The sequence below is a fragment of the Leishmania donovani genome, chromosome 34 (genome assembly GCF_000227135.1).
Source record: "Leishmania donovani BPK282A1 complete genome, chromosome 34".
Taxonomy (NCBI): Eukaryota; Euglenozoa; class Kinetoplastea; order Trypanosomatida; family Trypanosomatidae; genus Leishmania; species Leishmania donovani.
In genome coordinates, this window is record NC_018261.1 from 782,892 (window position 1) to 810,344 (window position 27,453).

The 27,453-nt window shown below is 57.4% G+C and overlaps 5 protein-coding genes across 5 annotated transcripts; all 5 read right to left on the bottom strand.

Moving 5' to 3' along the window:
* Positions 1–49: 49 nt before the first annotated feature.
* Positions 50–997, bottom strand: LDBPK_341810 (hypothetical protein, conserved; the record flags this gene model as incomplete). The annotated part of the gene is made up of 1 exon (XM_003864293.1): positions 50–997. One exon carries the CDS (start codon positions 995–997, stop codon positions 50–52), a length of 948 nt encoding a protein of 315 aa, XP_003864341.1.
* Positions 998–2,673: 1,676 nt separating this feature from the next.
* LDBPK_341820 (hypothetical protein, conserved) lies at positions 2,674–6,060 on the bottom strand (the record flags this gene model as incomplete). The annotated part of the gene is made up of 1 exon (XM_003864294.1): positions 2,674–6,060. One exon carries the CDS (start codon positions 6,058–6,060, stop codon positions 2,674–2,676), a length of 3,387 nt encoding a protein of 1,128 aa, XP_003864342.1.
* A 6,526-nt stretch (positions 6,061–12,586) lies between these two features.
* On the bottom strand, positions 12,587–18,463 carry LDBPK_341830 (hypothetical protein, conserved; the record flags this gene model as incomplete). The annotated part of the gene is made up of 1 exon (XM_003864295.1): positions 12,587–18,463. One exon carries the CDS (start codon positions 18,461–18,463, stop codon positions 12,587–12,589), a length of 5,877 nt encoding a protein of 1,958 aa, XP_003864343.1.
* Positions 18,464–19,925: 1,462 nt separating this feature from the next.
* On the bottom strand, positions 19,926–21,083 carry LDBPK_341840 (protein kinase, putative; the record flags this gene model as incomplete). Its single annotated transcript, XM_003864296.1, has 1 exon — positions 19,926–21,083. One exon carries the CDS (start codon positions 21,081–21,083, stop codon positions 19,926–19,928), a length of 1,158 nt encoding a protein of 385 aa, XP_003864344.1.
* Positions 21,084–23,535: 2,452 nt separating this feature from the next.
* Positions 23,536–26,577, bottom strand: LDBPK_341850 (hypothetical protein, conserved; the record flags this gene model as incomplete). Its single annotated transcript, XM_003864297.1, has 1 exon — positions 23,536–26,577. The coding sequence occupies one exon, from the start codon at positions 26,575–26,577 to the stop codon at positions 23,536–23,538; it is 3,042 nt and encodes a 1,013-aa protein (XP_003864345.1).
* Between the last annotated feature and the right edge of the window lie 876 nt (positions 26,578–27,453).

The following is a 27,453-nucleotide window of genomic DNA, read 5'->3' on the forward strand; positions in this document are numbered from 1 at the left end:
TAGCATCAGGAAGGGAAACAGCCCCCTCCCCCCCCCCTGAGGGATCCACTTACGTGCCGAAAATGCGATGATGCTCTTCATCCGACAGAGGCATTACGAGCGCCGCCTTTCCAGCCGCGAACGACCTCACAAACGGCTCCCTCATCGGACAACTCAGGTCGTAACTATCGAGGTAACTGGTGTACAGTCCTCCCTCACCAAAGTCCTGCGTCGGCAGCGCATGCGAACCGGTGCAGCTGACCGGCGAGGGCCCCGACGCAAAGCTAGCGGTCACAGCAGGAGACCGGTACAAGGAAAGCTTGCCATCGTAGAGCGGGTCGCGATCGAGGCGGTATGGAGAGTACTCGGAAGCAGGATACACGATGCGACGCAAGAGGCCCGGGGCATCTGGCGGATTGTATTCCCGCCTCGCCTGAGATACGGACAAGGGCTCGGCGGTGAGTAGCTCTGCTGCGCCGAGCTCGACAAGCTTCCGCATCGTCTCCCCGATGTTGGAAGCACCGTCTGAATCTGCCGAAAGGTTTTCCGACAGGCCTGCCGCGGCTACGGCCGCCGCTAGCTCGCTGTCTCCATTGTCGCCAGGCGGCGTCGGGGTAACAAGGTCGTACACGACGGCGTACGTCGTCTCTCCCTCCTCGGCGCCATCCACATCCTCCTCAGCGTTGTCGTAGGCTGTTGGAACCGTTAAATCGCCCGTGTGCGTGGTCGCCGTCGTGCTCTCCGCCTTGATGATGACGTCTGACACCTCTTCGAGCGTTGGCAGCGGCTCAAAGGGGAGGGTAACCACGACGCGTCCGGTGGCACGGTGCTTCACGTGCATGCCGCTCTCCCATGGCGTGCCAAACGCCTCACATAGCTCTTCCAGAGTGATTGTAGAGGGATCATCATCGATTTCGACAAAAGTCGTGGCTCCAAAATACACAGCGCACGTGCGGCGGCTTTTCGCCCGTGACGGAGCTGCTTGGGTATCAGACATATCCACTTGTGCGCAAGACATCACAGCAGCAGAAAGAGATAAGAGCGAGCGAGACAACAACAACAACAAAAAAAGACGCGCGCGTGGGCGCCGTCGCTACAACCTCTAAAGGCAGTCTCCGTTGAGGGTCTCCAGAAGTCCCGCGACGCGTGTTTGCGGTTCGCATCACTCCGTTTCGCTAACTGAAGTTAACAGAGAGCACGACAGAGCAGACGGTGCGACGTCCAGTGCTGCTGAAACAAGAAACACGTCTCATGCGTGCGGGTTTTATGAGCTCCCCTTCTCTCTTCTCACCTTGTCCTTGGAGGGAAGAGGGTATTGGTGCTCGACCAAGGTGCCACAACGCAAGCGAAGCAAAGGGAAACGAAGACCAGAAGAGGAGGTAGGCATGACGGAGAGAGGGGGAGAAAACGAGGTGAAAGCCGAGCCAGACTCATCGGTTTTGTTGCATCGTTTTTTGTGGTTGTTGTTTCTCATGTTTGGGCAAACAAAAGTGCCAGTGACAGCGCGGTGGCGTCTCTTCTGGGCGGGCGCCGACGACGCGCATCGCACACTTCCTGTTGGAGCGACGCCACACACACGCACACACAGAGAGAAAGAGACTGAAGGATTCGGGTGTGAGAGGATGCACACCATTCGCGTCCAGCAGCTGTGGCGATGCGGTGGGCATTACGCCTTTTCCGCCCAATGAAATACCTGACCATGGACGCCGTTACGTGGCACTTTCCGTGTCGGCTTCTTGGTCGTTTCACGAGTATTATTCTTGTAGCTCAGTTCTTTTTCTTTGGTGTGTGTGGGGGGGGGGTTGGTGAGGAACTCGGCTCCCCTTCTGCTCGTTTGGGTTTCCCGCAATCAAGAGCACCACTACAACAGCATCACTCCCACAAAAGTGAAGACAGAGAACAAATATACAAAAGGGAACGAACGAAAGGAATGAGGAAGAGGGTTGGTGGGGAGGGAGGAGGAGGACGGAGGAGGGGGGGGGGCAGAGTCCGCAAATATCAAGTGTTAACACACCAAAACGCGGCGATTGGGGCGTGTTGCCGGGACAAGCAACACACTCGTAAAAGACATCAGCATACGCGAGCATAGCGATGACGCACAGAAAAGTGTCACACGCACGCACACACGAAATAATGAAAAAAAAAATGCGCCAAACATAATAATAAAACACACATACACACACACACACACAAAGAAATGAAATCAGTGCCAGCGGACGCTGTCTGCTAGAACCTGTTCGACCAGAAGAGGAGAGTATGGCCGCACACATATGCCCTGCCTAATGCACGTGAAAGAAAGGGCGTTCTGAATGTGGACGGGAAAAAAGGGGGCCGGCTGCGCGGCGGCGATGGTGGCAAACGGCACCTGCAAAAATGGACGCTGGCATCGTGGCCGGCCAACGCGGCGGAGAGCCTCATGATTGGTTTTCTCTAATCATACACGCTGGCACACACACAAAACAAAAGTTCCGCATTGAATCGCCCCACTCGCCCTGTTAGTGCATCCTTGACACCAGCATCCTTGAGAGGAACAGGCTGGTGACAATGGGAAGGGGAAGGGGTGCAACAAGTGGCAGAACGGGGAGGAAGAGCAAAGGGATGCAGGGCCCTATCCGTGAGCGTGCACGCCTCTTTAGGCGGGTATGCGAGCCCCCCTGTTCCGGATACCTACCAAATTAATGTGTCAAAGACTTCTCAGTGAATGGTACGACGCAGGATGTGTGTGACAGAAGGAAGACCTAAAAGGTACGCCACCGGGCTGATGCTGGACGCCAGCGCTGAAACAAGACCCATGACGACCAAAATGGCCAGCTGGATGTACGGAAAAGGGAATGGCAGAGGCAGCTGCGTGAACAGGATGTTCTGCAGCTGCATCGTGTAGGCAACAACAAGGCCGACGATGAGGCCCATGACGCCAGACGAAACGACCAAGACAAAGGCCTCCCAGACGTACACGCGGTACACCTGGAAATGGGACATGCCCAAGCACAGCAGCACGCCAATCTCCTTGGAGGAGTCGAGCACGTTTGTCGTCATGCTGCTCATCAGAGAAAAGAAGCAAATGACCAAAATCATTATCTCGGCCACAATGAAGAAGAGATTCAGCACTTTGCCGGCCGTGGCCATGTCGCTCGTCGCATCCCTAATGTTCGTCACAGTCACTGTGTGACCCACCGCGGCAATGCTCCCGGTCAGCAGGTCACCGATGAAGTCGTACCAGTTCGGGTCACTCATGCGCAGCCGAATTTTCTCCACGTTTCCGTTCAAGACGCTTACGCGCGACTCGTTAAGATGCCGGAAGAGTCCAGGGATACTCAGCACGACGTCACCTTGTGCGTGGGTGTACTTGGACGTAGTTATGGCTGGGGCCGTGTCGAGCGTGGCGACAGGACGGATGGTGGCCCGACGAACGGCCTCGGCGTTTGAGGTCGCGTTTTGCACCGTTCTTATCTCGAGCAAAACGGCGCCGTCCGCGCTGCCGACGCCGAGGGTATCCGCCGCGCCAGAGGACAAGATCCCCCTGTAGAGGCCTTCAGAACTGTAGAGGGCCCGCACAAGCCCGTAGCGGCCCACGATGCTCTGGTAGTTGTCCACGTGCAGGTAAGTCCTATCCATGACCTCGAAGTAGTTAGGAGGGAGTGGTTTTAGGACTGTGACGGAGCTGCGTACGCGGCCAATCGAGTAGATTCTCGCGCCTTTCAGGGACGTAAGAGCGGAGCTCTTGTAGTCGTACGTGTAGGCAGAGATTATGCCGGTCTCCATCTGGTGTTCGATAATCTCCTCTATGATCCAGTACTCTTCCATTGTCAGGCCCTTTGTTTCTACATACAGTTCGCAGCCCATGCGCTGGCGAGAGGAGTATTCGAAGGACACGAGCTGGATCTGCACCACCACCGTAATGAAAATGACAAAGGCGAGAGAAAGCGCGTACATCAACGACGTCTTTCGGTTGCGGCGCCGGTGCGCGCTGAGGCTCTTCTGCATGAACGAGAAGACAGCCCTGCTCTCCCAGAACAGCAGCAAATAGCTGATGCACGTCTGCGCCACCCGCTCGAAATTCATCGCGAGCAGTACGAGCCCCGCGAGCAGACCAATGAGAACGCCGAAGAAGATGTAGAAGATCAAGTTCAGGTTCATTGCGATTAACGCGGTGGGGAACAGGTAGTAGATCACGAAGCCGAAAGCAAAGAAGAGCAAGCCGAGGACGAGCATGGCCCCGTTCCACTGCGTCGAGTCGTCGCGCTGGATTTTGTATATGACGCCACTATTGCGGCCGCGCGAGGTGTTGATCGCGTCGGGAAGCCTCTGCGTCACGAGCGAGAGAATCGGAAAGAAAGAGGCCACAATAGGGATACCGAGGCCGGCGACCGTGGCCCACCCGAGAGAGGCCCTCGTGACCAACATGGGCAGCTGGACCTCTACGAGCTTCGCGAAAGCGATCCGAGCCCCCGTGTAAGTGCCTTGTCCGGCAGCCAGGCCGATGACCCACGCGGGCAAGGTAAAGGCATACGCGTTGGCGAGAACCAAAAAGATCAGATTCTCCTTCGTAAGGCCGATCATGCGCTGGATACCAAGCTCATACGTCTTCGTCTCGATTCCGACCGTGAGAAGGGTGTAGATCAGCACAACGCTGAGGAGCGCCAGCGCCAAGAGGATGACGGACATGATTAGCCCAACGAAGACGCTGAACAGCCGTGTCGCGTACAAGCCGCGCAGCTGCGGTGTGGAGCGGCTGACCTGCATGAACCCGAGAGACGACAGTACCCCCGAAGCCCACGCCACCACGTTCCTGCGAATGCTGTTGTAGCTTGTGAGGCCGTATGCCTTCAGTCGGGCCTCCGGATTCATGATGAAGTACACAGCAGACGCGCAGTCGCTCGGGTTCGTGTTGGCGACGCCCTCTACAGCAGCGGTGGACGTGCCCGGCGCCAGGCCCTTCGCTACATCGTGCAAGAACGTTTGGAAGGACACGACAACAAAGGTATCGACACCCGGGAACTTGCGGTAGTACTCGTGAATGATGGATACGACCTTGAACGGCATCATGACGTTCGACGAATCGTTATGCGTCAGATTGGCGAACGCGAATTGAATGTTCAACTGAGCGTCTCCGTAGAGGATTATCGTGTCGCCCACATCCACCCCGCCCATGAGAACAGCTGCGCGGTGCGACAAGATCAGCTCTCCTTCGTTCAGCGTAGTCTCATTGTAGTCCTTGCCAAACCCCATGCGCGCCTCCGCCGTTGCGTCAATCGCCATGAGGTCCACAGCGGCCGTGCCGTTGGAGAAGCACCCATTCATGCAGAGATCAATGTCGTCGCACACACTTCCGTCCGCGTTGTACCACATCTGCGTCACGTTCTTGTCAGGGCAGGAGCGTGCGGTGCGAGCCATGTACATGTCCAAGAAGCGCGGGGCGCTGTATCCATAATTGGGGTCGCTTTCCGGAAACAGCTCTTTGATTCTTGTGTAGTTGATGCCCGTCGCCTTGCTCATGACACTGCCGGGCCCGATTACGAGGTCGAACTCGCCATGCGTCTCCTCGGAAAGACGGAGAAACAAAATCGGCATGTGTACCAGGATGGAAATCATCAGCACACACAGAAGTACAACGATGAGCACAGAGAAGAACCCGAGGCAGTAGCTGCAGGTACGCGTCTTGATATCCGCCCACGCCAGAGAGAGAAAGAGCCGCGTCATCTTGAGAGACATCCAGACGTTGTGCGTGACGCGACGGAGGAGTGCCCATGCGGACGGCGCGTCATCGTCGAACGCCAAATCAACTGCGAGGCGACGGTTCTGCTGGAGCGCCGGCAATTTGAGTACGTTGGGGTCACTGCTGGACGGCGTGACTGTATCGCTGTATGGCAGGGACTTGCTGTTGACAGCCTCACCCTCGTTTATGCGATCGATCGCGCCCACTTTCCTGAGCTTATCCACCTCTTTCACCACGTTCACCTGGCCAGTGATATTGTCATAGATGCCCTCCCTGAGCTCCAGATGCTCGGAGGCAGGCGATCGCCCCGTCGAGTGAAAGTGCTGCAAGCCCTCGCCTTGGCAGTTGGAGGAGGCCGCCGCCATTTGGGTACTGTTCTGAATTCGTGTCTGTATGTGTACACCAGGTGGAAGTTTAACGCGTTCGCGCCGCTGGCTGCCGCTACCCAGCAGCAGCTGAAATCGGAGCGAAAAGCTCTCGCGGCACGAGGAGACAGCAGAGGTGAATGAGGGGTGTCAGGGACTCCAGCGCACTCCTCTATGCGATGGGCACCAATGCACTCTCGTCTATAGAGTGTCGGCCGTGAATGCGCTCCCTCGCCCTCCTCCACAACTGGCATGCACGTCTACGCCCTCTCTCCGGGATGAGTGAGAGAGGCAAGATATGGAGATGGAGAAAACCCGAGCCAACAGCAACAAGCAATAGAGTCAGGAGTCGTCAACCAAGTCGGAGAAAGGGAGAGAAGGTAGCAACCACATGCGCCAACGCCTGAACCCTTAACAAGCTGGGAGTTCCACAACAAGCGCACACACGCACAAAAAAAAAGACGCACAAGCAACCCAACAAAAGCACTCTCTTGCTCTACTCCTTCGCAACCTACTCACAGATGCAAGGACACAGAGTAAGAGTGGGGACGGTGTCTGGGGGAACCCTACGGCTGCAGGAACTCGAGACGTGTGACCTTGGAGAGGGAGATTCAGCTGTCTGGGAAAGTAACCAATAGTGGGGAGATGAATGCCCATGCACAGGGAGAACAGGTGTGAGCTGCTTGAGTCAGGTGCTCCTCACTAAGCAAGCGGCACAAGAGACGCATACAGAAGTCAGAGGCCTAACAACAAAGGAAAGAGAAAGCGCAGATGCAAGCAGATCAAAACTTGACAGTTACGCGAGGCCACGAAGTACAAGCCTCTCCACTCCTCGCCACCCCACGAAAACAAAAAGAATGAAGCGGTGGCGCGTGCTCGTTGGCTGAGTCGCGCACAAACACAAAGGCGAAGCACGTGAAAATAAGCAACACGCGATGAATTTGCAAAATGGAGTGCAGGAGAGGAGCAGAGGAGGGCAAAAGTAGCGTAGCCAAGCACAGTGCAGCAGAAGGCTAGTCGCACGAGCCCTCTCCCCCAATAAGAAAAAGAGTGAGGGAGAAGAGGGCAAGAAAAAGCGTATGGAAAAAGAATCCGAAGATGAATGAAAGCAGATACAAGGCAGGGGAGGTCGCGTGAAGGAATGGAGGTGTTGGAGGTGAGGTGGAGTAAAAGAAAAATGCCCGGTTACGGTAAGCGGTGAAAGCAATGAAGCAAAATGTGAACTTTAGCAGAGACTTATAAGATGATGTCACACGCGTGTGCGGGCGGGTGGGAGTGGCTCTTTTTTTTCCGCGTGCGCGTGTAGGAAGAGGGGGCTAGCGCCTGTGCAGCTAAACAGGACGAAGAAGGCAAGAGATGGCGCGAGCAATCCGTTGTTGACCGTGATCCAAGTGTATGATTGATCTTCGAGTCTTCACGGTAAAATAAGAGCCGGCCACTGAGAGCCGGGCGAGGTGGTGGTGGTGGGGGGGGGGAGGAGTCGTTGCCGTGTTTGAGATTAGAGATAGAGAGACAGAGATGGGCGGCGGAAAAGCGGGGTAGAGGGGAGAGAGAGAGTAAGTGTGAGGAGGTAGAGAGTGGCAAAAAAAAAAAAACGATATGGCGTTAGAGATGCGGCGACAGCGCGTCTCAGCGACGCGGATCACACGATACCTATCAATCGAAACCCTCATAGTGGGGCGACTAGGAGGTGGTCAAAGTGTCGGTCTGCAGCTTACGCAGATACGAACGGCCTCCACTGCTGCCGCAGCACGCTGGAAAGGAGGTCTAGAGGTGCAAGCGGGAGAGACCGAGGCACTGCAGCATTCTTTCGTTTATTGACCGGAAGGAGGATAAAGGAGGAAGGCATCCTCGCCCCATCACGCGCTTCTTTCCTTCTTCGTTTGTACGCTACAACAAGTTAAGCAGCGCGGAAAACAGAACAAACGGCACGGCGAGTACATTATCCCGTACCTGTATAGGTCGTAAAGACAGCCACAACACTTCACGCGTACAGCGGAGAGTTGTGGAAAAAGCCTGACGCACGTAGGCACGTTCGCATTGCGTTTCGATCGTTTTGTTGTTGTTGGTAAAAAGACGCCCCGTGACGGCTGTTCCCACGGTCCCCACATATGAAGAAATATACTGTCGTCGCAGGTCATTCAACAGCGCAAAGGCCCCGATAGTTTAGCCCTCCTTCACAGAGCACATCGAAGAACATCCTTAATAGACGGCGGCTGCAGCACATACTGCACTGAGGCCACGCTCGCCGCCAGATCACAAACGACTTTCAGTCCCATGATCTTGCAGAGCTGCACGAGTGGGAACAAAACAGGAACGTACAACTGCGTGAAAAAAAAAAAACGGCGCGCTCTGCGCCAAAGCTGCCGGCGCGACCGCTATGCCCATAACACAACCGAGAGCACTGGGCGCATAGGGCAAGCTGAAGGTTTACTGGGCGTAAATGCGATGCAATCGACGATGCTGCATGGCAATTTACCAAAGCACGCCAATCCCTTTTGGAGAACTCCAGCACATTTGGTTGACATGCTGTTCGTGCGGGGAAATAGACAGCTGAGAGTGATCCGAAATCGGCTCACAATCGAGATGGTGCTAACGCCCCTCCCCGCATCCGAGAGCGAGACTATCTGCTCCGTAGCGCTGTGGTCAAGGTGTGTGGCGCTGAGTCCGTACCGTACGAGACTCCTAACCGCATCGCAGTCCTTAGCTGACCGAGACCGCACAAAGAGTGTGGGGACGCCAAGCACGTAGCACCTCCGGTAGGGAGTGCTGCTTTCTTGCGCAGCGACAGGACGGGCAGCAAGCACCTCGCCCATGTTTTTTTCCTTTTTTTCGGGGACTTCGTCATGGGAAACATGGCCGAGGTACTCGTGCCGGACGTCGCCACCCCCCTCCCCACCCACCCCTACACACATAAACTCCTCGTTCTCAGCGCCGTCCCCGTGGCGTTTGGACTTGTGCACGCATCGCTACAACGCGCTCACAAGTTCTCGAGCCAGAGAAACAGGCTGACGGAGGTATGCAGGGCTAAGAGGCGGCTCGCCGTGGTGGCGACAAGACATGTATGATGCCCGTTCTTCGTGTAGAAGGAGCCGACAAGGGCGTAACAGCCAACGTCACTATTTGCTCATGAGTGCAAGGTGTGGGTCGGCAACTTCATAGACGCCGTGCGGAATCAAAGTAATGATGGAACTGAAGGACTGCGTGTGCCCAAGCCTTCGCGCACGCGCACCCCAAGAGGGGGCCGTACGCTGCACCTGGCCATGATGCACGTTCTACACTTGAGGCCCTATACAGCTGTCTCCCTCACCCGAGCGCCGCGCAAAGGTAATGCTTCAGTTGCAGCAGGTCGTTCAAGCACAGTGCTCTGCCTTCGCCTTTGGCTGCAGATGCGCTCCCCGTCCTGCGCCAGTGTCGGCTCGTACCCGTACTGAACACCTTCACTGCCCTGCATGCGCGTTCGAGCGTAGGGAGGTATGGTCACCACTTCCGGGCGGTGACCAGAGGGAAGATGCACGGTAATCTCGGAACGGAGGAAGCGCAACGTCAAGCATTCCACCGACAGCACCTCCACCTGGAATGCGGCCGTGATAAAGCCAATGAGTCCGACCGAGAACACCTACATAAGTGCTGCTCGGCGAACACGGCGAAGGTGCACTCAGAGGCTCTTCTCTGTCGGCCGTCGCACCAGCGCAGCGCCACCCAGGGCCTCCTCGCCGACGTGCGTAGCGGTAAACATCGCTCTGACCTCTCCCTACGCCATGGATGCATGACCCTGTCACCAACAGAAGCGCTCTGGCATCTGGCCGGGATAGGGGGGAGGGGCTGCGTGGCTTGCCCAGAGAGTTGGGCACTAGACTCTGAGACATTACACCTTGCGAGGTGTTGCCCTCCATCCACCCCCGTCTTGAAGGGCGTTGAGGATAACATCACGAAAAAAAAAAAAATACAATGCAAGACGGATTTGTGTACATCTGTGTGCATCACTGAGCTTCAAAGATTTGAAAGCCTTCACCATCGCGGTCGCCGAGTACCGCCGATTTGTGGCAGAGGGGGACGGGCACCACGCGAGACAGTGCACTGCAGGGTGGGACTCTTCAGAGGTGGTGGTGGTTCTGTTCGCTCCACTGAGGCGACGATGTCATGTGTTTGCTTGAGCTGCATCCTATTTTTGTCCACTTGATAGCCGGCGCGACCGTCCTGTCGGCAGCGACGACACAGAAATAGAAGTCGTTCTCGCGGAGTATCGACGGCAGTAGACTCAGCCGTGAACTCCGGCGGGGTCTGCACAGATGCGTCGACTTGTTTCCGCGCATGGGGTGGAGTCGCAGAAGTCTCCGTAGTTGCTTCTGACGATGCGTTCAGGCTCGACCCGTGTAGCAGCACATCAGCCTCGAAATCTGGAAATCTCCCAAAAAGACTGCGTAGCGTACGACACGTGGACGGTGACAGCGCTGGCGAAGCGCCGTTCATGGAGCCCGGTGCTGTTGCTACAGACGCGGGCCTGTCTAGAGTTGTTACTCTTGTCACATCAGAGAGCCTTTGTGAGGCTGTCGACGTCTGACGGATGCAGGACGCTTGCAAGACCTTCCACATGTCGTGCGCGACGCTGTGCAAATCCGCTGCCAGGTTACCGAGACGCCGAGTAAGCCTTTGCACCTGGCGCTCCCGCATCATCTTATTGAGTACGTGATGTGTGTAGTGAATGGGGTGTACGGTCCACAGTTGCGTGCCAGTGCTCACGCGCGTGTAGGGGGCGGCATTGATGACGGCAAGATCAGTTTCAAGGTTGTTCCTCGGCACTGGTAGTACTGAGTCGTGCTCTGCGGTGCGTCCCAGGTGCTCGAGTGCGTCGAGGCACGAGAGAACATGCTCTTTGCACCCATCACCGGCATTTGCCAACTCGCGCAACCGCAGCTTCCAGGATTCGAGCGCGCCCATGTCGAAGACAACCACAGCCATTGGGCTAGGAGTACGGTTGCAACGTTCTTGTCTCACCACGCAAGCAGCGCGGCAAATGTTCGATGGGCAACAAGGAACGACAACAAAGAAAACAGAAGATAACAGGAATAAAACGCCGATATCTTTGTGTGCTGCCCAATGTCCTGCCAGGCGGCACTACCCACGAGTGCTCAGAGACTTACGCGGCCCTTGAGCGCCTGAGAAAAAATCACGAGTGGAAGCAGTGGCGGGATAGGGGAGGTGGGATGGAGGGAGAAGGGCATCATCCCAGGCCATGCTCTTACAAAAGGCAGTAGCGGTGTACAGCAAGGCAGCAGGCACTTGAAACACGTGAGTGCCGTTGTCACAGCGTTATAGGAAACGACAGCGTGCACGTGCAGGTAACCATCAGCACGCCGCTACTCGTTGTGCTCGAGAGCGCGTCAGGCCGCAAAGGCGTAACCACGCCGATGCTGCCCGCTCCGCATCAAGAGTCTTTCACTGAAACGCAACAAAACCGATGGATGCTGGCGCAACGCTGCTGCCGTCTGATAGGTAAAGAAACGCAGCATCGATTCCAATACTACGGTTTCTCTCCGTTTATTCGTTTATTTACATACCGATTCCAGACCGGGCGCCAGCAACAAATTCCAGTGAAACCGGAGAGCGCAGAGCAAAAAAGACCACCTCCGAATGGCCGAACGAAAATGAGCTGCCCTTGCGAGGAGCGGAGAAAAGTTCGCACGCCAAGCGGAGAAAGACGGGGCAAAGCGTGCATTCGTCCCGACATATCCATAGTCCCCCACAAGTTCACAAATCCGCGCGCATGCCCACCTCTGTGGCACCACGGCCACATCCCGGTGGCTCAAGACAAACCGCCCTGCCGCCGAAGCGGGCCATGCGGCTAAGCAGGGATCTTCTTGTCCTTTTCGCCGGACCCTCTTCGAGTGTGCGGAAGATAGGAAAACAAAAGTAGGGGGTGCGTTGCAAGTCGTGAAAGACACTGTAAGCTACATCGAAGCATTTTTTTTTTGATGTGGGAAACAACGGTTTTGAAGCACCACCAAAAACCACGCAAACGAAGAAAAGGGATCGGCCGTCTTTCACGTACAACCACATTCGTGTAGGCTGCACAGATGCCATCATCTGCCGTGGAAGCGCTCGGCCAACAGAACGAAAACAACGACAACACAGCGAGTTGGAATAGCAAGAAGCAGGAGAAATACGATGTCTGGGACTCTGCACGACCATGTCGACGATCAGGCCATCGCCTTGACATGGCGGACCATCTTTCTCTCCTCGTTGTCTTCATTTGTGTTCGGTCAGGTGTAGCGCGACAAAGACGATCAGCGCACCCGATGAACAACAAACCAGGCAAACCAACAACAAAAAACGACAAAACGACGGTGCTGCCCACCCGCTGCCCTTTGCAATATTCGCAACATGAAACAGACAACCCCTGCACCTGATCCTTTCCCATGGAGGAGGAGGCTGCCCGTGCGATTTGGTTATGCGATAAACGGCAACAGGAGGAAGAGGAAGCGGAGTGGAAAGGGGGAGGGCACAGAATCGTCCTAGGAGACGACTAGGTCATACTCAGTGCGGCGCAAATAGCGTAGAGCTTGGACACATCCATCGGCATGCTACTCGACAGAGGCGCGCCTACGTTGTCCAACGCTGAGGAAGAGCCTGGGAACAACGGTACCCACGTCGGCGCCAGCGCATGGGGTTCCGAGGAATCTCGTTTCCCATCGAGAGGCGTCTCAACGGTGACCTTCTTGTGAAGTTTGCTCTGTGAAGTGCTCTGCAGCGATCCTCGAGCAAAGCTGACAGACTGCACCCGCGACGGCCCGCTCCCCGGCGTCGGCGCGTCACCGGATCGATTTGACACGGATAAACTATTCGCCGATGGAGTTGCTCCTTCCATGTTGACGCCGACGTCCCCATCGACTGACATGTCCTCAGGGAACCTGTTCAAATCGGACGGCGTCAACGCAGCGACGCGCGCAGCGAGGTCCTGCAGCTGCACAGACAAGTTCTCGCTGTACTCTTGCTGCAGATACGCTGGAATGGTAGTCTCTGGACAGGCTCTGCTCTTTGAGGCACCGCTTTTCTTAGCGCTCTTCCTGCCTCCACCCTTCTTGTTCGCCGCGGCGCCGCCGACTCCAGGCACGCTCGTCGACAATGGCGGCGCAAAGCCGAGTGCACGCACGAGGCTCAGCAGCCCATAGTCCGGCAACTGCTCTCCCTCGCCTGCACTGCCATTGCCGTTCGCGGCTGTCTGCACGCTGGAGAGAGACTTGCGCGGCTGCGATAAGTGGCGCTTCTTTCTGCCTTTGCCAGACCCTCCCGCGCCCTTGGCGGGAACGGCAGCTGCAGCCCTTTCCATGTGCTTCTGGGCTTCGGCAAGCACCTTCTTTGTTGTCCACACGCTTGCGACGTCGGGGTACAGAGCGTCAACGTCGACGGCTCCCGGCGAGAGAGACATGCTCGCACCAACCCTTGCCCGGCTGCTGAGTATCGATGCCGGTTGCAGAAGCTCCGTTTGCAATGCTGAGAGAGTGCGACGCAGCGGGTTAGCGTCGCCGTTGTGACCCTTTTGCATCCGCATCAGTGCTCGGGCGTACTGTTGCCGCGTGATTCGGTCGAAGATGTCCCACTCGGGAAACTCCTCCACTACGGTGGCGTCCTTGTTCACTGCCGCCGCCCGCACCGCCCACACTGCATCACCTGGGACGGCATCGGAGCAGCACACGGGGACCGCGAGCTTGACGATACGGTGGACAAGCGCCTCGGCGGTGCCGGCGCTCACCTCGCCCCACACAATGTAGCTCATGCGGAAAGCGAAGGCGATATTCAGCAGCGAGCAGCTGTCCGCCTCCTCGCGCAGGTTCCATTTTCCCTGGTCCGCCGCGTTGCCGGGGCCCTGCTTCACGCTGCCTTCTCCGTCAGCCGTGAAGCAACCTCTCCCGTGACGCGGCGGCACGTTCAGCAGCAGTGGCGCGTCGGTGAATTGCTCAAACCTCACCTCATCCTCAAGGCGAAGCAGTTCATCGTACCGCACCAAATGGTTCAGCACGGCTAGCGCGTGCTGCGATGTGCCGCTGATGGTCGAAAAGGCATCCGTCAGGCCCTTCTTGAGACACGCTATCGGGATCAGCCCGTCACAATCTTCAGCGCCTTCGGCGGCATACAACTCATGGCGTGCGGCACAGCAGCGCAGCACACTATGCATGAGGAAGGATTGCTGCTGTTCAAACACGTCGAGCACAATGGTGAGGTAGGCATCATAGAAGTGGCTGTTCGACTTGGTTACCGGGTCCACACTGAAGAGGGCAGAAGGCCGGATTAGATGAGAGGGCTGATCCAGCGACAGCGCGAAGCGCAGCCGTTGCAAGTGAAGCCCGGTGAGAGGCAGATGCCCAACAATCGCGTACTGGTCGAGTACGGAGGAGGAGTCGCGGCCCCGGTCGCTGCTACGACCGAATAAGGAGCGAAGAAGGGAAAACCGGGGCGTACCGCAGCACGAGACGGCGTACGTGGCAAGGCAGTGGCGCTGCACCAACGCGAGAACATCCTCTTCCGCCAGAAAGCCTCGCGTCGCGCTCAGATACTTGGCTGTCTCGTGACGACTCTTGCGCTCTGATCGGCGCCTGCGGAGGTGGTCGAGCTCCTTTCCAGGCTTCATCGGCTTCCCCTTGGCTTGCGCAACATCTTCGCCCTTCTGCTTCCGGTACTGGTGGCGGAACGCATCCAGCAGCTGTGTGTGCGGACCGAGAATGTTCAGCACCCGCTCTTCCAGCGCCGTCCACTCCGGCGGCGCCTCACCAAACGAGAAGGCGGCGAGACGAGCCCCTGTGGGGTTCTCCGCATTGTCACCCACTCCCGCATCGCCGTCGCCACGCTCCGCGCCCTGTTCGCCTTGCATAAACCCCCGCCGCTCGAGCAGGTAGGCGCGGATGTTGTGCAGAAGCCGCAACTCGCGGGTGCGCTGCGACACTGGCAGCGCGGAAGAGTGCGTCTCTGCCGTGCAGGAGTCCTCCATCCTCCCCTCCTGTCGCTGCCCCGTCGTCGCGGACGAGGCTGTGGAGGGGTGCACCTGTGTCTCCGCACGTGCGTGAAAGGGCAAGATGCTCCCGTAGCCATCACCGTCGCTGTCCGTCTCAATATCTTCTTCCTCGCCGTCCAGCAAAGCATCGTCAATCACGTCAACGACACGGGTGAGCGCCATCAGCGGGTCCTCCACCTTCTTCGGCATGGCGGGTGAGCTGGACGGCTGCCCGGCGGCTGTGCAAGTCGCACCGCTGTGCATGCCAGCCGAAAGGCACTGCAGCCGCCACTCCAACAGCGCCACGCTCTCAAGCTGAAAGGCCTCGAGACCTGCAAAGAAGTTCACCGCCACCATCTCCGGAACCATCTGATGCGCGACGAGGTAAAAGAGGCGGAAGTCCGGGTCCAAGTCTTTGTACTCCAGCGTGTAGTAGTAGAGCGCCGCCAGCATCTCGCGCGCCTCTTCAGCAAGAATGCTCACCTCCTCTGGGGTCGGCGTTTCACTCGTCGGCGAGGCCGCGTCCTGCTTCGTCGCCGCGGATCTGCCCGGCTGTAGCACCACAGCGAAGAAGATGCGTCCACTGTCCCACACCGAGTCTAGTGCTGCCTTTGAGCCGGGAGAGGGGATGTGGGCCGCGACCCTGCCGCCAAGTTTCGCGTCGGATGCCCCGCGGGTGAGCACGCCACGCACATTTAAAAGGGTTGCCTTGCTAGGTGGCACCCCAGGCTTCGTGTGCGCCGCGATCCCCGAGCCCGCTTGCTGCGAGGCGAAGCGCGTCGAGAAGTCGACGAGAGCCGCCAGGAATGTTTGATTCACGCCGACGTCGTCTTCGTCATCGTCGCTCTCATCGGCGCGGTCGCTATTCTCGTACACGGCGGGCAAGCATTCACCGGTTGGCGAGAGCCTGTTCTCGGTCTTTCCATTTTGCTCGGTGCCCTCAAGTTCCCGCTTGCTTGTCCGCTTCGCGTTGACAGCGTTCACACGCGCGTTCATCTGCTGCGAAAAGGCTGACAGTCGCTCTTTCCAGAAGCAGCGGAGCACAAAGCGAATGGTACCCTCGTTGTAGTGGCGCTTGTTTGAGGTCGTGGAGAGGAGAGTGTGCACACGCTCCTCCTCCGCTGTGGACGCCGGCTCTGCCGCCGTGGAGTCCGTCACTTCCGCTGAGGGAGCTGCTGCCTCCACGGGCGGCGATTGCATCAGGATCGCCCCGGTGCGCGAGCGTAGCGGCAGCAGCACAGAGGCAAGAGTCAGGAGCGGCACACACTTGCGGTGCAGTTCCGCACTCTCCGGGTCGTCGTCCTGGCCTCTGAGGTAGTCGATGCTGTAGCGCTCGTGCCATCGGATGACACGGCACGCCACCGACCCGTGCAGGGTGGTGCGCAGCTGCTTCGATCGGCCGCGGCGACTCAGATCGGCTGTCGTTTCGTCGACCATGGTGCGGAAGACGAGGCGGAAGTCGTACTCCTGTGCAACGAGACGGCCGCCCTGCGGTGACCGGCTGAAGATCAACCCGTACAACGGCTCCATGGCCGCCAGAGTGGCGGCGGCGGCCTCTGGGGATACCTCTCGACCCTTCTCTGCCTGCCCCACCATAAGGAGCAGACGCTGTTGCACCTCCATCGGATTCTCGAGTGCCACGTAGTCTCCCTGGTGCCGCGCAAGACGCACAAACATGTACACGGACCACAACGGCCTTGTGGTGAGCATGTAGTCCACATACGAGTAACGCCCGTCTAGCGTGCTAAGCTCTTCGTAGCCCCACCGCAGCTTCTCGTACTTCTCCTCCAGCGACCGCTGTCGCCGCTCGCACAGGGACACGTAAACGTCACGACGCGCGATTCGCCGCTCCAGTCGCTCTAGGTAATGAAACACGTCGGTGAGGTGGTTGTGCGCAGCGACGGCCTCCTTTTCTGTGTTCTCGAAGGCGCGGCGGGTCTCCTGCAGGGCTCGCTCAGTCTCGCGCCACAGCTGGCCCAGCCGCACGATCTCCTGCTTCGCGTCGCTAAGCTGGCTATAAACAATCTGCTTTGCACGCTGGTTCTGCTGCTTGTTCTTCCTTGTCGCCGCTGTCACAGCGTCGTTGGCCCGGTCTTTCCAGCCATCAAGTTCTCGCCGCATCACCTCCACTTGTCCTTTCATGGCGTGGTGCTGCGCTGCCCACCGAGCCGTTGCCTCCTCCGATGTCTTCATCTTTTCGGCTAATTGCCGGTTTTCCACCTCCAGCTCGTGCAGCCGCACACACTTGGAGTTGAACGCGGCTTCCAGCTGCTGCAGCTGCGCGCGCAGGTACGTCACCTCGTATCCCTGCTGGTCTACCAACAACACCGTGCCGTCTGCCGCGCAGACGGCGCTGGGAGGCGCTGCGGACAGGCTATTTCGCGTGCCCTCGTGGAGGGCAAGGGCAGCAATTTGGTCCTGTGGGTTGAATCTGCCGTGCACCTCACACGCGCCGCCATGCGGCAGGGGCGGCGATGCCTGACGAGTCTCGTCCGAGGAGGTTGCGCCACCGTCCATGGCGATGTCCTCAGAAAAGGCGCTGCTCTTCACAGCTTCATCATTCCTTACCGATTCCAGCGCAATATTCCGGATACCGCGCGGATTTGCTGGCGTACAGGATGGTGGCAGGGTTTCATTCCACTGAATGCTCTCATCCTGCGAGAGATGCGGAACCGCAGGAGACGATGACATGGATGGAAAGCCGCCGAAAAACGTCTTTCTACCGTCCGAGTAGCGACAGCTACCGGCCTGATCTGCCCGTGGCCACTCAGCTCGCGAGTCCTGTAGCAGTGCGCTAAAGCCGACGGAGGAGGCAGGCAGGAAAGAGACGCTGCCGTAGCCAAACAAGTCGCCAGCGGAAACACTGCCCGGCACAGCGCCGTTGCTCACGGTCGCTTGAGCAGGGATCGTAGGCAGGGCTGGCACCCCGGTGAGAGCGCGAGCAGCTTGACGGACACCGGTACTTTCCAGTGGGTCGACGAGAAGCGGTCGTTCTCCGTTCGTGAGCGACACCTCCGAAGCTTTGAGGCGCACGACATGCATCACCTCGCGGTCGAGGAGACCGCGCACGTCATCGCCATAGACTTCGGGGTGGCTACACACGTACTGGAGGCAGCGTCGCAGCGCAGCTAGCGGGTCCATGACGACATGACGAGCCCGTGCAACCTCTTCCGGTGACAGGGGCATCAACGCTGCGTGTGTTCGTATGGGCGAGAGCGACGACGAGCTTTCGCATTGCCGCAAGCTCTTCAAGGAGGCACTCTGAGGCGGCGGCGGCGAAGTTGTCGAGGTGTCGCCGGCTCCACTGAGGAGGGGAAGGGTCGACACATTCTTGGCGGAGGAGCTTGTTCGCGCTGTGGTGGCAGCCGGCGCACTCGGCCGCAATTTCTTTTGAAAAGGCCCGCTAGTGTACATTGACCACAAAAAAACATATACATATATGTGCTGGCCGTGTAAAGTTGCCTTCTTGGTAGTTCACCGCAGTGCCTCGTCCCTTGTGCATGTGGGGGCGTGGTAGTGATAGGGGCAGTGGAGACTCAAGCTGGAGACGAGGAGGGAGGCAGAAGGAGACAACGAGGCGCGTGGAACGAAGAGTAAGTAGCGCGACGACGGCGAGGAAACAGATTCAAGTTGCAGAAGAGGCACAAACGTATAAGCGCACAAGTGTGCATCTGCGCTGCGTGCCAACGCTTGCATGAGACAGGGATCCGGTCGGCCGATGAACAGCGTACATCGCGCCGGTCTGAACTGGTGAGCTGCGCCCGGTGCTCTTCAACGCCTAAAGCGCCGCAGCAGAGAGTCGGATGGGGAGTGCTATGACCCGCCCAGGCACACACACACACACACATTATATATATAAACATACGAATAGTGTACAGGAAAAGGCGCTTGCCTCACTGCACCGCAGCAGCAGACGTTGGCGCGTAGATTCACCTGTGTAGCCTTGCGAGCTCCGGACAACGTATAGGATTTCAGGGCCAGGGGGGAGGGACGGCTGGGCCTGAGGAGGTCGACCACTGCCTTGCCTTCCCGTCCCATCCCTATTTACCGTATCAGTGCCTTTGAGCACGCATCTCTCACTCTATTTGTGTGCGGACGTGTGCGTCTACGTCCCAAACTCGCACGCAGCTGCTGGGGTGGGTGATTGGGAACCGGAGAGGCGGACACCACAGACGCACCTCGATCGCATGTGCGTTGGATACCAGGTGGACAGAGACGATGACGTGGCGGTTGAGAAACAACAGCAAAATAGAAGAGGAAAGCATGCCCGTCAATGTAAACGCACCCACGCAGCCTGGCACACACACACACACACGCACATTAGCACACAACACGGTAGCAATACGAGAGCATCCAGCAACGAGCGAAAGCGAAACAAACAGTAGGCAGGTGCCAGCACACGACGTCCCACCCACGGGCATGCACAGAATAACGGCTACGAGCGGCATGGCTCGCTACTTGCACACACCATAAACCCAAGAGCAACCGCGATTGCAACTGCAACTCGCCACTCGCCGTAGTCGCCGACACTTGCTTACTGTGCCTTCGAAAAACGCCATCTAATACGCACACACACACACATATATATATATATATGTATATATGCCAGCGGAAGCAGTATAAAGCGAAGCGCGAAGCGTATATTACGCGCCAACACCTACGACGACCTGGTGTTGCAGGGGTTCACAGTGAACATTTCGCTCTCTCTTTTTTGAGGCGAAGATTCCAAAAGGTGGCCTTGATGTGTATGTCGCATGCTCCATCTGTGCCCCTGCATTCAGCTTCGGAGTATTGCGCCACAGGTGATGAGCAGACGAAGATACAGCAAAGAGAGAACGAGGTATGCGGGAAAGCGCATCAAGACGGCCTCGAGCACTCACATGCCGAGAGGGTTGTCGGCTTTGCACGTTTCGGAGGTGTCACGTGGGAGAGAAAGGCTGGAAGTCTCCCTGGATGCAGCCTGCAAGGCGTCGTCCTCGCGGTATTGCCGGTTTCGATCGCCCAGCGAGGCGAGCAGAGCCACCATCTCGGCCTTGCCGTGCTCTTCGCAGTACTTAATCCATGGAGACTCCAGCAGCTCAAAGGCGCTGCTCCGGTCATCTGGGTCTTGTCGAAGACACGAATCGATGAAGTCCTGCGTCTCCTGACTACACCCGGTCTCATCCATAAGTGGATACTTTTCCACGCTGTTGATCTCGCGCAGCAGCGCCATGAACCCCTTGCTCACTGAAGAAAACGGGTAGTGGCCGAGCAACATCTGCGCCACCACCACGCCTACGCTCCAGATGTCGCTCGGCGTGCTGTAGCGCCGCCCTTGAATTCGCTCCGGGCTCATGTACGTCGCTGTACCGACAAATGAGTTGACGCCGATCGTCTCGGCACTTGTCGCGATGCCGAAGTCAGCCAACTTGACGCAGCCGGTGGTGGAGAGAAGCACGTTTGCTGGCTTGATGTCGCGATGGATCTGGCGCAGGGACTTGTGCTGATTTGGCTCCGTCACGATGTTCGATTTCGTGTGTAGTACGGCGAGGGCGTGCAGCATCTGCGATGCGATGTAGCCGCACACCGTTGGTGGAATCTTCACCTTCTCCGCGATGAGCTCGTCTATGTTCCCCCAGTCCATGTACTCCATTACTAGTCGAAGTGCCCGGTTACGGTAGAAGGCGTTGTACAGGTTCACCGTGTACTCGTTCGACTGCGCGGAGAAGATGTTGCGCAGTTCTGCGGCGACAGTCTGACGAGTGCGGGTGTCGAGCGTGACGGGAATCGTGATCTTCTTCACTGCAAAGACAGACTTGTCCGCCGTCACATACATGGAGACGTTGCCCTGCGTGCCCTGGCCGAGTTGGCGAACGCGCTTCAGATTTTCGAAGTTGAGATCTGGTCGACGCACCTGCAGATCCCCTTCTCCGGTAAACTCAACACCACGAGGGCCTACGCGGATGTTTCCCACAGTGAGCTCATCGCTCTCCTCCGGCAGCTCCGGAGGCAGCGTGGACTTCTTTGCGGGCAGGGGCTTCAGTTTCGGCGGCATAGCGGACAACGAACGACAGCCGATAACACCAAAACAAACAAGCAAAAAAAAAACGGGAGGGCACCCCACAGAGGCTAACGTGCAGTCTGCGGTAGGAATCCCGTAGAGGGTGAACGGCACCGGCGATCGCGAAGAGAAGACAAACAGTGACACGCACAGACTGAGCGACGGGCAAGCAAACACGCTAAGAGAGAAAGAGTAGAAGCCGAAGGAGCAGACAAATACAGCGACGGAATGAACAACAGAGCGATGAAGGAGAGATACAGCTTCACGCAAACTCGAGGCAACGAGCAGGCTAAAGACGCAGAGAAGCACACCCGGCAGAAGACACAGTGGGAGAGCTTCGTTTTCCTTTTTTCCTTTTACTGTTCACCCAGTAATGACACAAAATGCCGGCGCACACTGAGCGAGAGGAGATGCGGGCAATACGGCGAACCCACTCTCGTGCGGGTTCGTCCACTTGCGATGAAAACGACAAGAGGCCTTTGTAAGAAGCAGGGAAAGGAGGAGAGGTTGGTGGTGGGTAGGTAGGGAATACGTTAAGCCTTGAGTGGTATTCTTTTTTTGCCGCTGGTATTGTTGGCGTTTTTCTTTTCAAGTAGTATATATATATATATGTTTGTGTGTCTGCGTGTGTGTTTCTCCTTTCCTTTTTAAATGGTCTCTTTGGTGCTGTTGCCGTTTTTTTTTTGCTTGTTTGTTTGCTTGTCGTTTTGTTGCTTGCGTATGTGTAGTATGTGCGCGCGGCGGCAGGAAAAGGAGAGAGGCAGCGGGAAGATGATCGGATGTCCGAGCTGTACGGCGAGAATCCTTGTCGGCTTCGTCAACAACCTGCAACGGACGCAGTCGCCAATACGAGCTCGTATATGGAAAACGTATCTAAAAAAACAGCTAAAGTTCAAGGCAGTCAACCAATAGAGTCCTCCTTCGTGTCTAAATTTGAGTCCGTGTGCGTGGTGCGCTTTCTTCGTCGGTGGTCGCCAGAGACGGTGTATAACTTCTTTGGCTGTGGTGGAGGTGGTGGTAGCGGGGGGAGTACAGTGGTCTCCCACACAACGTCTTTGGATAAAGACGCTGAATAGAGAAAAAGCGGGGCAGGGGGGGGGACGATGACAGAAACTCAAAACACACAGGTGCGAGAGCGCAGCTGGGTGAGAGGAGGTGAGGCTACACAGGGTAAAGCTACGGAAATAAATGCGCAGTCGTACAGCCATTTTGCGTGCAGCGACAGCACCCATGGGCATGGACTTGTACGCACATCTTCAGGTCAGCGTATAGGAGCAGACACCCACCCCACGTCGAGGGAAGCGGAACGCAGTGGCGACAGCAGCAACGGAAACGCGAGTACGCGGCATCAAGGCCAAAGTGCAAAACACAGATACAGATAGGGAGTGTGTTTGTGGAAAAGCCAAAGAAGAATGCGCGGTCGGCTGGGCAGGTGCAGCGATAACTCGCACAAAAACATGTCGAGTCCCTCGACATTCCTGTCCCTCCTCTGCCTCGCCTCACCGCAACACACTCGAACCTGCAAGCGTAGAAGGAGTTGTGTGTGCTGCATCACCACATGACATCGAGGGTCCGACGTGGCTCGGAACAGCTGAGAGAAGCACAGGCACCAAGAAGATATGGCACCAATCTCTTGCTTCTCACCTTTCACCACCTTTCGCGAACGCCGTTTCGACATGCCTTTGCTCGCAACTCTCCCTCCGCCCTAACTTTCGCACAAGTAGGCGATAGCGGGTAGGTCGCGCATCTTGTGGGCGCCCGTCCTCTCCTTCCATTGCATCTTCTGCCTCCCCGAGAGAGGATGTCCAGCCTAGCAGGGCTAGGGCGAATCCTATTTGTCCTCCTCCTTTACCCCTGCGCCTATTTTTTTGTCCGTATCTGTAGGGCCCAATCCACCGCGGCGCGAGAAAACCCGAAAGGAATCCGGAAGAGAAACAAAGAAACGAGGGCAACTCACGCAGAGAACTCAACAAGGGAGAACCGAGCCCGAATCGAGCCAACCGAAAGCGCCGTGCACCTCCAACTTTCGTTTCGTCCCTCCGCTCATCCTCTCTCTACACACACAAACACGCATATTTTTTTCCGTTGCTTCAGCTGTCTTCAGCGTGCTCGCTGCCCAGCGCTGTGAAGACCACCCGCACGAGGAAGCTGGGTGAGGCGAAACGGCCCGCAAAAAAAAAACAACAAAGAGCACACACACACACTCCGCCGCAGCAGACAAACCTCGGCGACAGCCAGAAACGACCAACACCACAACAAATAGATTGAGTCGTCGAGAGAGAGAGAAGAGGGGGAGGGGGAAGGGCAGAGACGGAGAGTCGCGCAAGCATGCGCGAACAGACGCAGACAGGCGGTGCTGTGAAGAAAGGCGCACATGTGCTCGAGCTCTTCCTTGCATAACGCGTGCGAAAAGGGAAAGAGGAGAAAGGCGCGGGTGGAGCAGAGATCAATGGCGCAGGCGCACCATCACTATCCTCTTGCGCGCAACGCTGTCATCTTCCCAGACTTCGAAATACTGCGGCAGCATGCGCACTGCGCGTCCGACGGAGCCGAAGTGGTCCGACAAGGTATTGGCTGCAGGCACGGATAAGTGCATCCCGACAAGCGCCTTGATCGAAATGCCGTCTTCGCCAATGGGCAGTTGAAGTAGTTCAGCAATGGCCTCCTCCACACTCGTCTGTGGCCGCGACGCCGCCGGTGCTCCGCCTGGCTGGGCCGCCGTCTTTTTGCGAATCATTGTTCTGCCCTTCTCAACGTACACATCGATGCGCTTGCTGGCAGCCAAGTTGAGTACCTGCGGAAGGGCTGCACGCATCACCGGCGGTAGCTTCGCCATCATCTCTATATAGGGCACAGGATGGTCCGGCAGCAGGTTGGCAATCTCGTCATAGAGTACCTCGTGCTGCATGAGCGGATTATCAGGATCCAGAAGCAGCAGGTGACGCCGGAAACTCGGGATCGCACCTTCCCCGAGGACGCGCACGAACTTCTTGCGCTCGGCCTCGCCGAGGAGGGAGGCCGATCGGTCTGGATTGTCATCGAAGTCCTCTGGCAGAACCACACGATGAGCATAGCGGAACGCGCGTTCCATGGGTGGAATAGGTGCCACGGTGCCCCTCGGGTCATGTGCGATGACGTACATAAGATCCCCGCTAAGCTCAAACACTTTGCCGTGGTAGCGCAGGAAACCAACCAGTCCTCGGTAACGCTCACGGAGGTGGCTTCGCTGCTCCACTGTGAAGCCCGCATACAAACGCTCCACTGCAACCCAACGCCATACCTCATCTACCGCGTTCACCACCCGCCATCGTTTCCGCCGGCAACGACGGAAAAAGCAGTCAGCAGTGGGCGACTGCAGCGAAGGCGGCGAGGCGAGGAAGCTTGCAGCGATCGAGAGCAGATCTGGATCGGGCGACGTGGTTTCGTCCAAGTCACTGAGACTGCGAGGCGCCACATCTGGTGGAAGGCGCCGAATGTAGATTTCTTCCAGGGGCAATCCAAATGCGGTTACAGCATCCATGGATGCACCTCTCGCAGGTGCTCGCTGTGATTGCGAGTACCTCTCGTGCGGCAAAGACGGTGAGTCCGGGTCGTGGTTCCCCCTGCCACCCCGGTAGATATCATCCGAGTTGCCTCTGTGCTGATCCACCTCCCCGTCGTCGTCCTCACCTTGCGCGATGGGCCCCGCCTCATCAGCGTCTTCACCAAAGACCATGGCATCGCGCTCGGAGTCCAGCTCGGTGCCAACGCCTCTACGATCCTCAACAAGGCTATCCAATCCAATCAGCTCCTCCGTCACCGCTTGCTTGAACACCCTTTCTCGGTCGTCGAGGGTGGACTTGGCGTTGCCCAACGCAGTCGCCTTGGTAGCATGCGCAGCGTTGCCAGAGTCCTTGGGAGCGTCAGCACTGTCGACAGACCACCAACTGGCCATCGCAGCCTCCTCCTGGCCCGCTTCACGCGCCAGAGAAGCCTCGTCACCGTTATTGATATCTGCCATGGCGGATGCAGCGGAGGCCGGAGGGTCTACCACATCCGCTTTCCATTTGCTGCCGGCTCCCCCTGAAAGAAGCACGTGCCCTTCAACAAAGAGGTTGTGGTCGCCCTTCTTCAGACTCATCAGCTGAAAAACATGTACGTACTGCGTAATGAGCTGCACCACAGAAGCTTCGCGTTTTTTCTTCACAAACGCGAGGTCGTCAGGAGGAAAGCCGTTGATCCATTGGACGAGGTTCAGCGGTCGGTAGCGCTCCCTCACGAGCGGTTTTCCGTCGCTCGATGAAAGCACTTTTCTGCTCGTCATATCTTGTGACGAGCACTCTGGCGTAGGCACACGCGGAAGGTTGCGGACAAGAACGGCAAGCATTTCGACACTCCACGGCTTCCGCTGCGAAGTACTATTCGCTTGCCGACGCAGTGAGGGAACCACCTCGGCGGCAGCCTTTTCCGAGGCCGCATACAGCGGCTCCACGCCGGACGCGTCATCGGCAGTGTCGGGCGCATCAAAGTCCATCAATGCGTGGGACCTGAACTGCGACAAGGCGCGATCTGCCTTTCCATACCCTGGATGCTGGCGCACAAACCAGAACTCCGAGTTCAGCTGCACGACCGCCGGTCGGTAGCGATTTGGCGTATAGTGAAAGAGCATCGGGTAGTGCTCAAACACCACCTGCGCCAGTGTGGAGGTCGAGCCTGCCACCTTTTCAATCTGCCTCAAGATCTCCGGTGGCACCGTCGCCATGACATGTCGACTCTCCACCGGAAAAGTCGGGACCAGGGGAATGAACACCTCAGCCACCTCAGAGGGGGTAAAGTAGCCTTTCTGGCGATGCACCTGATCGATCTTGCGCATATCGGGTCCGAGGTACGTCACCATGGCTGTTGAGGGAAGCAACTGATGAATCCTTTGTGACCCATGTGCGAACGGCTTTCTCGCGTTGATGCACTTGCGAAACATGTGCCCGTCGAGCTTCCACCGCTCCACCTCTTCGCGGCGTAGAGGGGGGATGGTGAGATCGATGGAGAAGCTGCGCGCGACGCCGTGAATCACTGCCCGCGACGCCGGCGCCGCTGCGCCGTCCTTTCGCTTCCCGTCCATGCTGGTGGAATTCGGGCATGTGATGGAAACTGCGCCATGAGCGCCACCAGACTCTCGATCCGAAGCTAGCGGCGTGTGCAGCCGAGAAAGACGCGCATTTTCTTCCTCGGAGAAGTAGTAAGAAGAGCCGCCGCTCCAGTCCACAGCCATGTGATCAGGAATGACAGTCTTCGTGGCCACGCTCTCCGCACTCGCTGCCGTCTCTGTCGGCTCTCGCGGTGAAGCATTCGCCGACTGACGAGCAGTGCCATGACTGGTGCTGCATGCACCACTTCCGCAGTTCGACTGCCACCGAAGTGAAACAAAGAAAGCGGCGATATGGGCACGAGGTCCAGCTGTTCTCTCTGGATGGTGCTCGGCGAGAACAGAGAGGCCCAGACGCCGACGCATTTCGCGCGTGCACTACGGGTAAATGATAATGCGCACCAGAAAATGTCGTCGACCCTGCGCCTTTTCATGTGAGTCTCGGCAGAGAGGCGAACAGAACACACGAAAGCGTAGCAGAAGGAGGAGGCGAGTGAGTGGGGGACACCATACAAACTGGCATTGAAGGAGCGTCGAAGCTCGAGCGCCAGTGACGCAGAAGCCAGTCTGATCGTTACGATACCAAAGATACCTTTCTTTTTGTTGTTTGGTCATCCGACCCTTCCTCCTCACCCCTGCAGATGAACCGCCATACGAAACACGACGAGTTCACTCCGGGCGCGGCGAGAGTTGAGAGTAGCGGAGAAAGAGGGAAGCTCGGCATCCTCTTGTAAGTGAAACAAGAAAGCCCAGCACAGAAGACAGAGTAATGTTTCCACGACTCGCAGCGGCGGGCGCTCTTGCCTTACTTCCGCTATCCGCAACAGCATTTGCAGCGGCTGCTTTACGGCAAGCCCACATGCAAGCGACACACGAGCGGACACACTGAAACAAACGCCTCAATTTGTCACGAGCAACATGACCGCCGCAGAAACTGTGAGCACATAAGTTCCACCCTCCCACAAACCCGCCACTCGCCAAAACGTTCGACTAAGAACTTGCGAAACCAGAACACCAGTGAACCAAGCAACAGCACGATCAAAACACAAAATTCGGTGTGAAGGACAAGCGGAAACAAGCACTACAAGAAGGGGAGAGGGGCAGCGGAGCAATGAGCCACTCCCCGAGAGGGAAAAGAGCCAGAAAGCGCGCAATGCAGCCAGTCGGAAATGCTTCGCGATACCACACACGATATTCGAGGTGTGTGCAGAAGAGCACGGCACCGTCATGTTTTTCCAACGA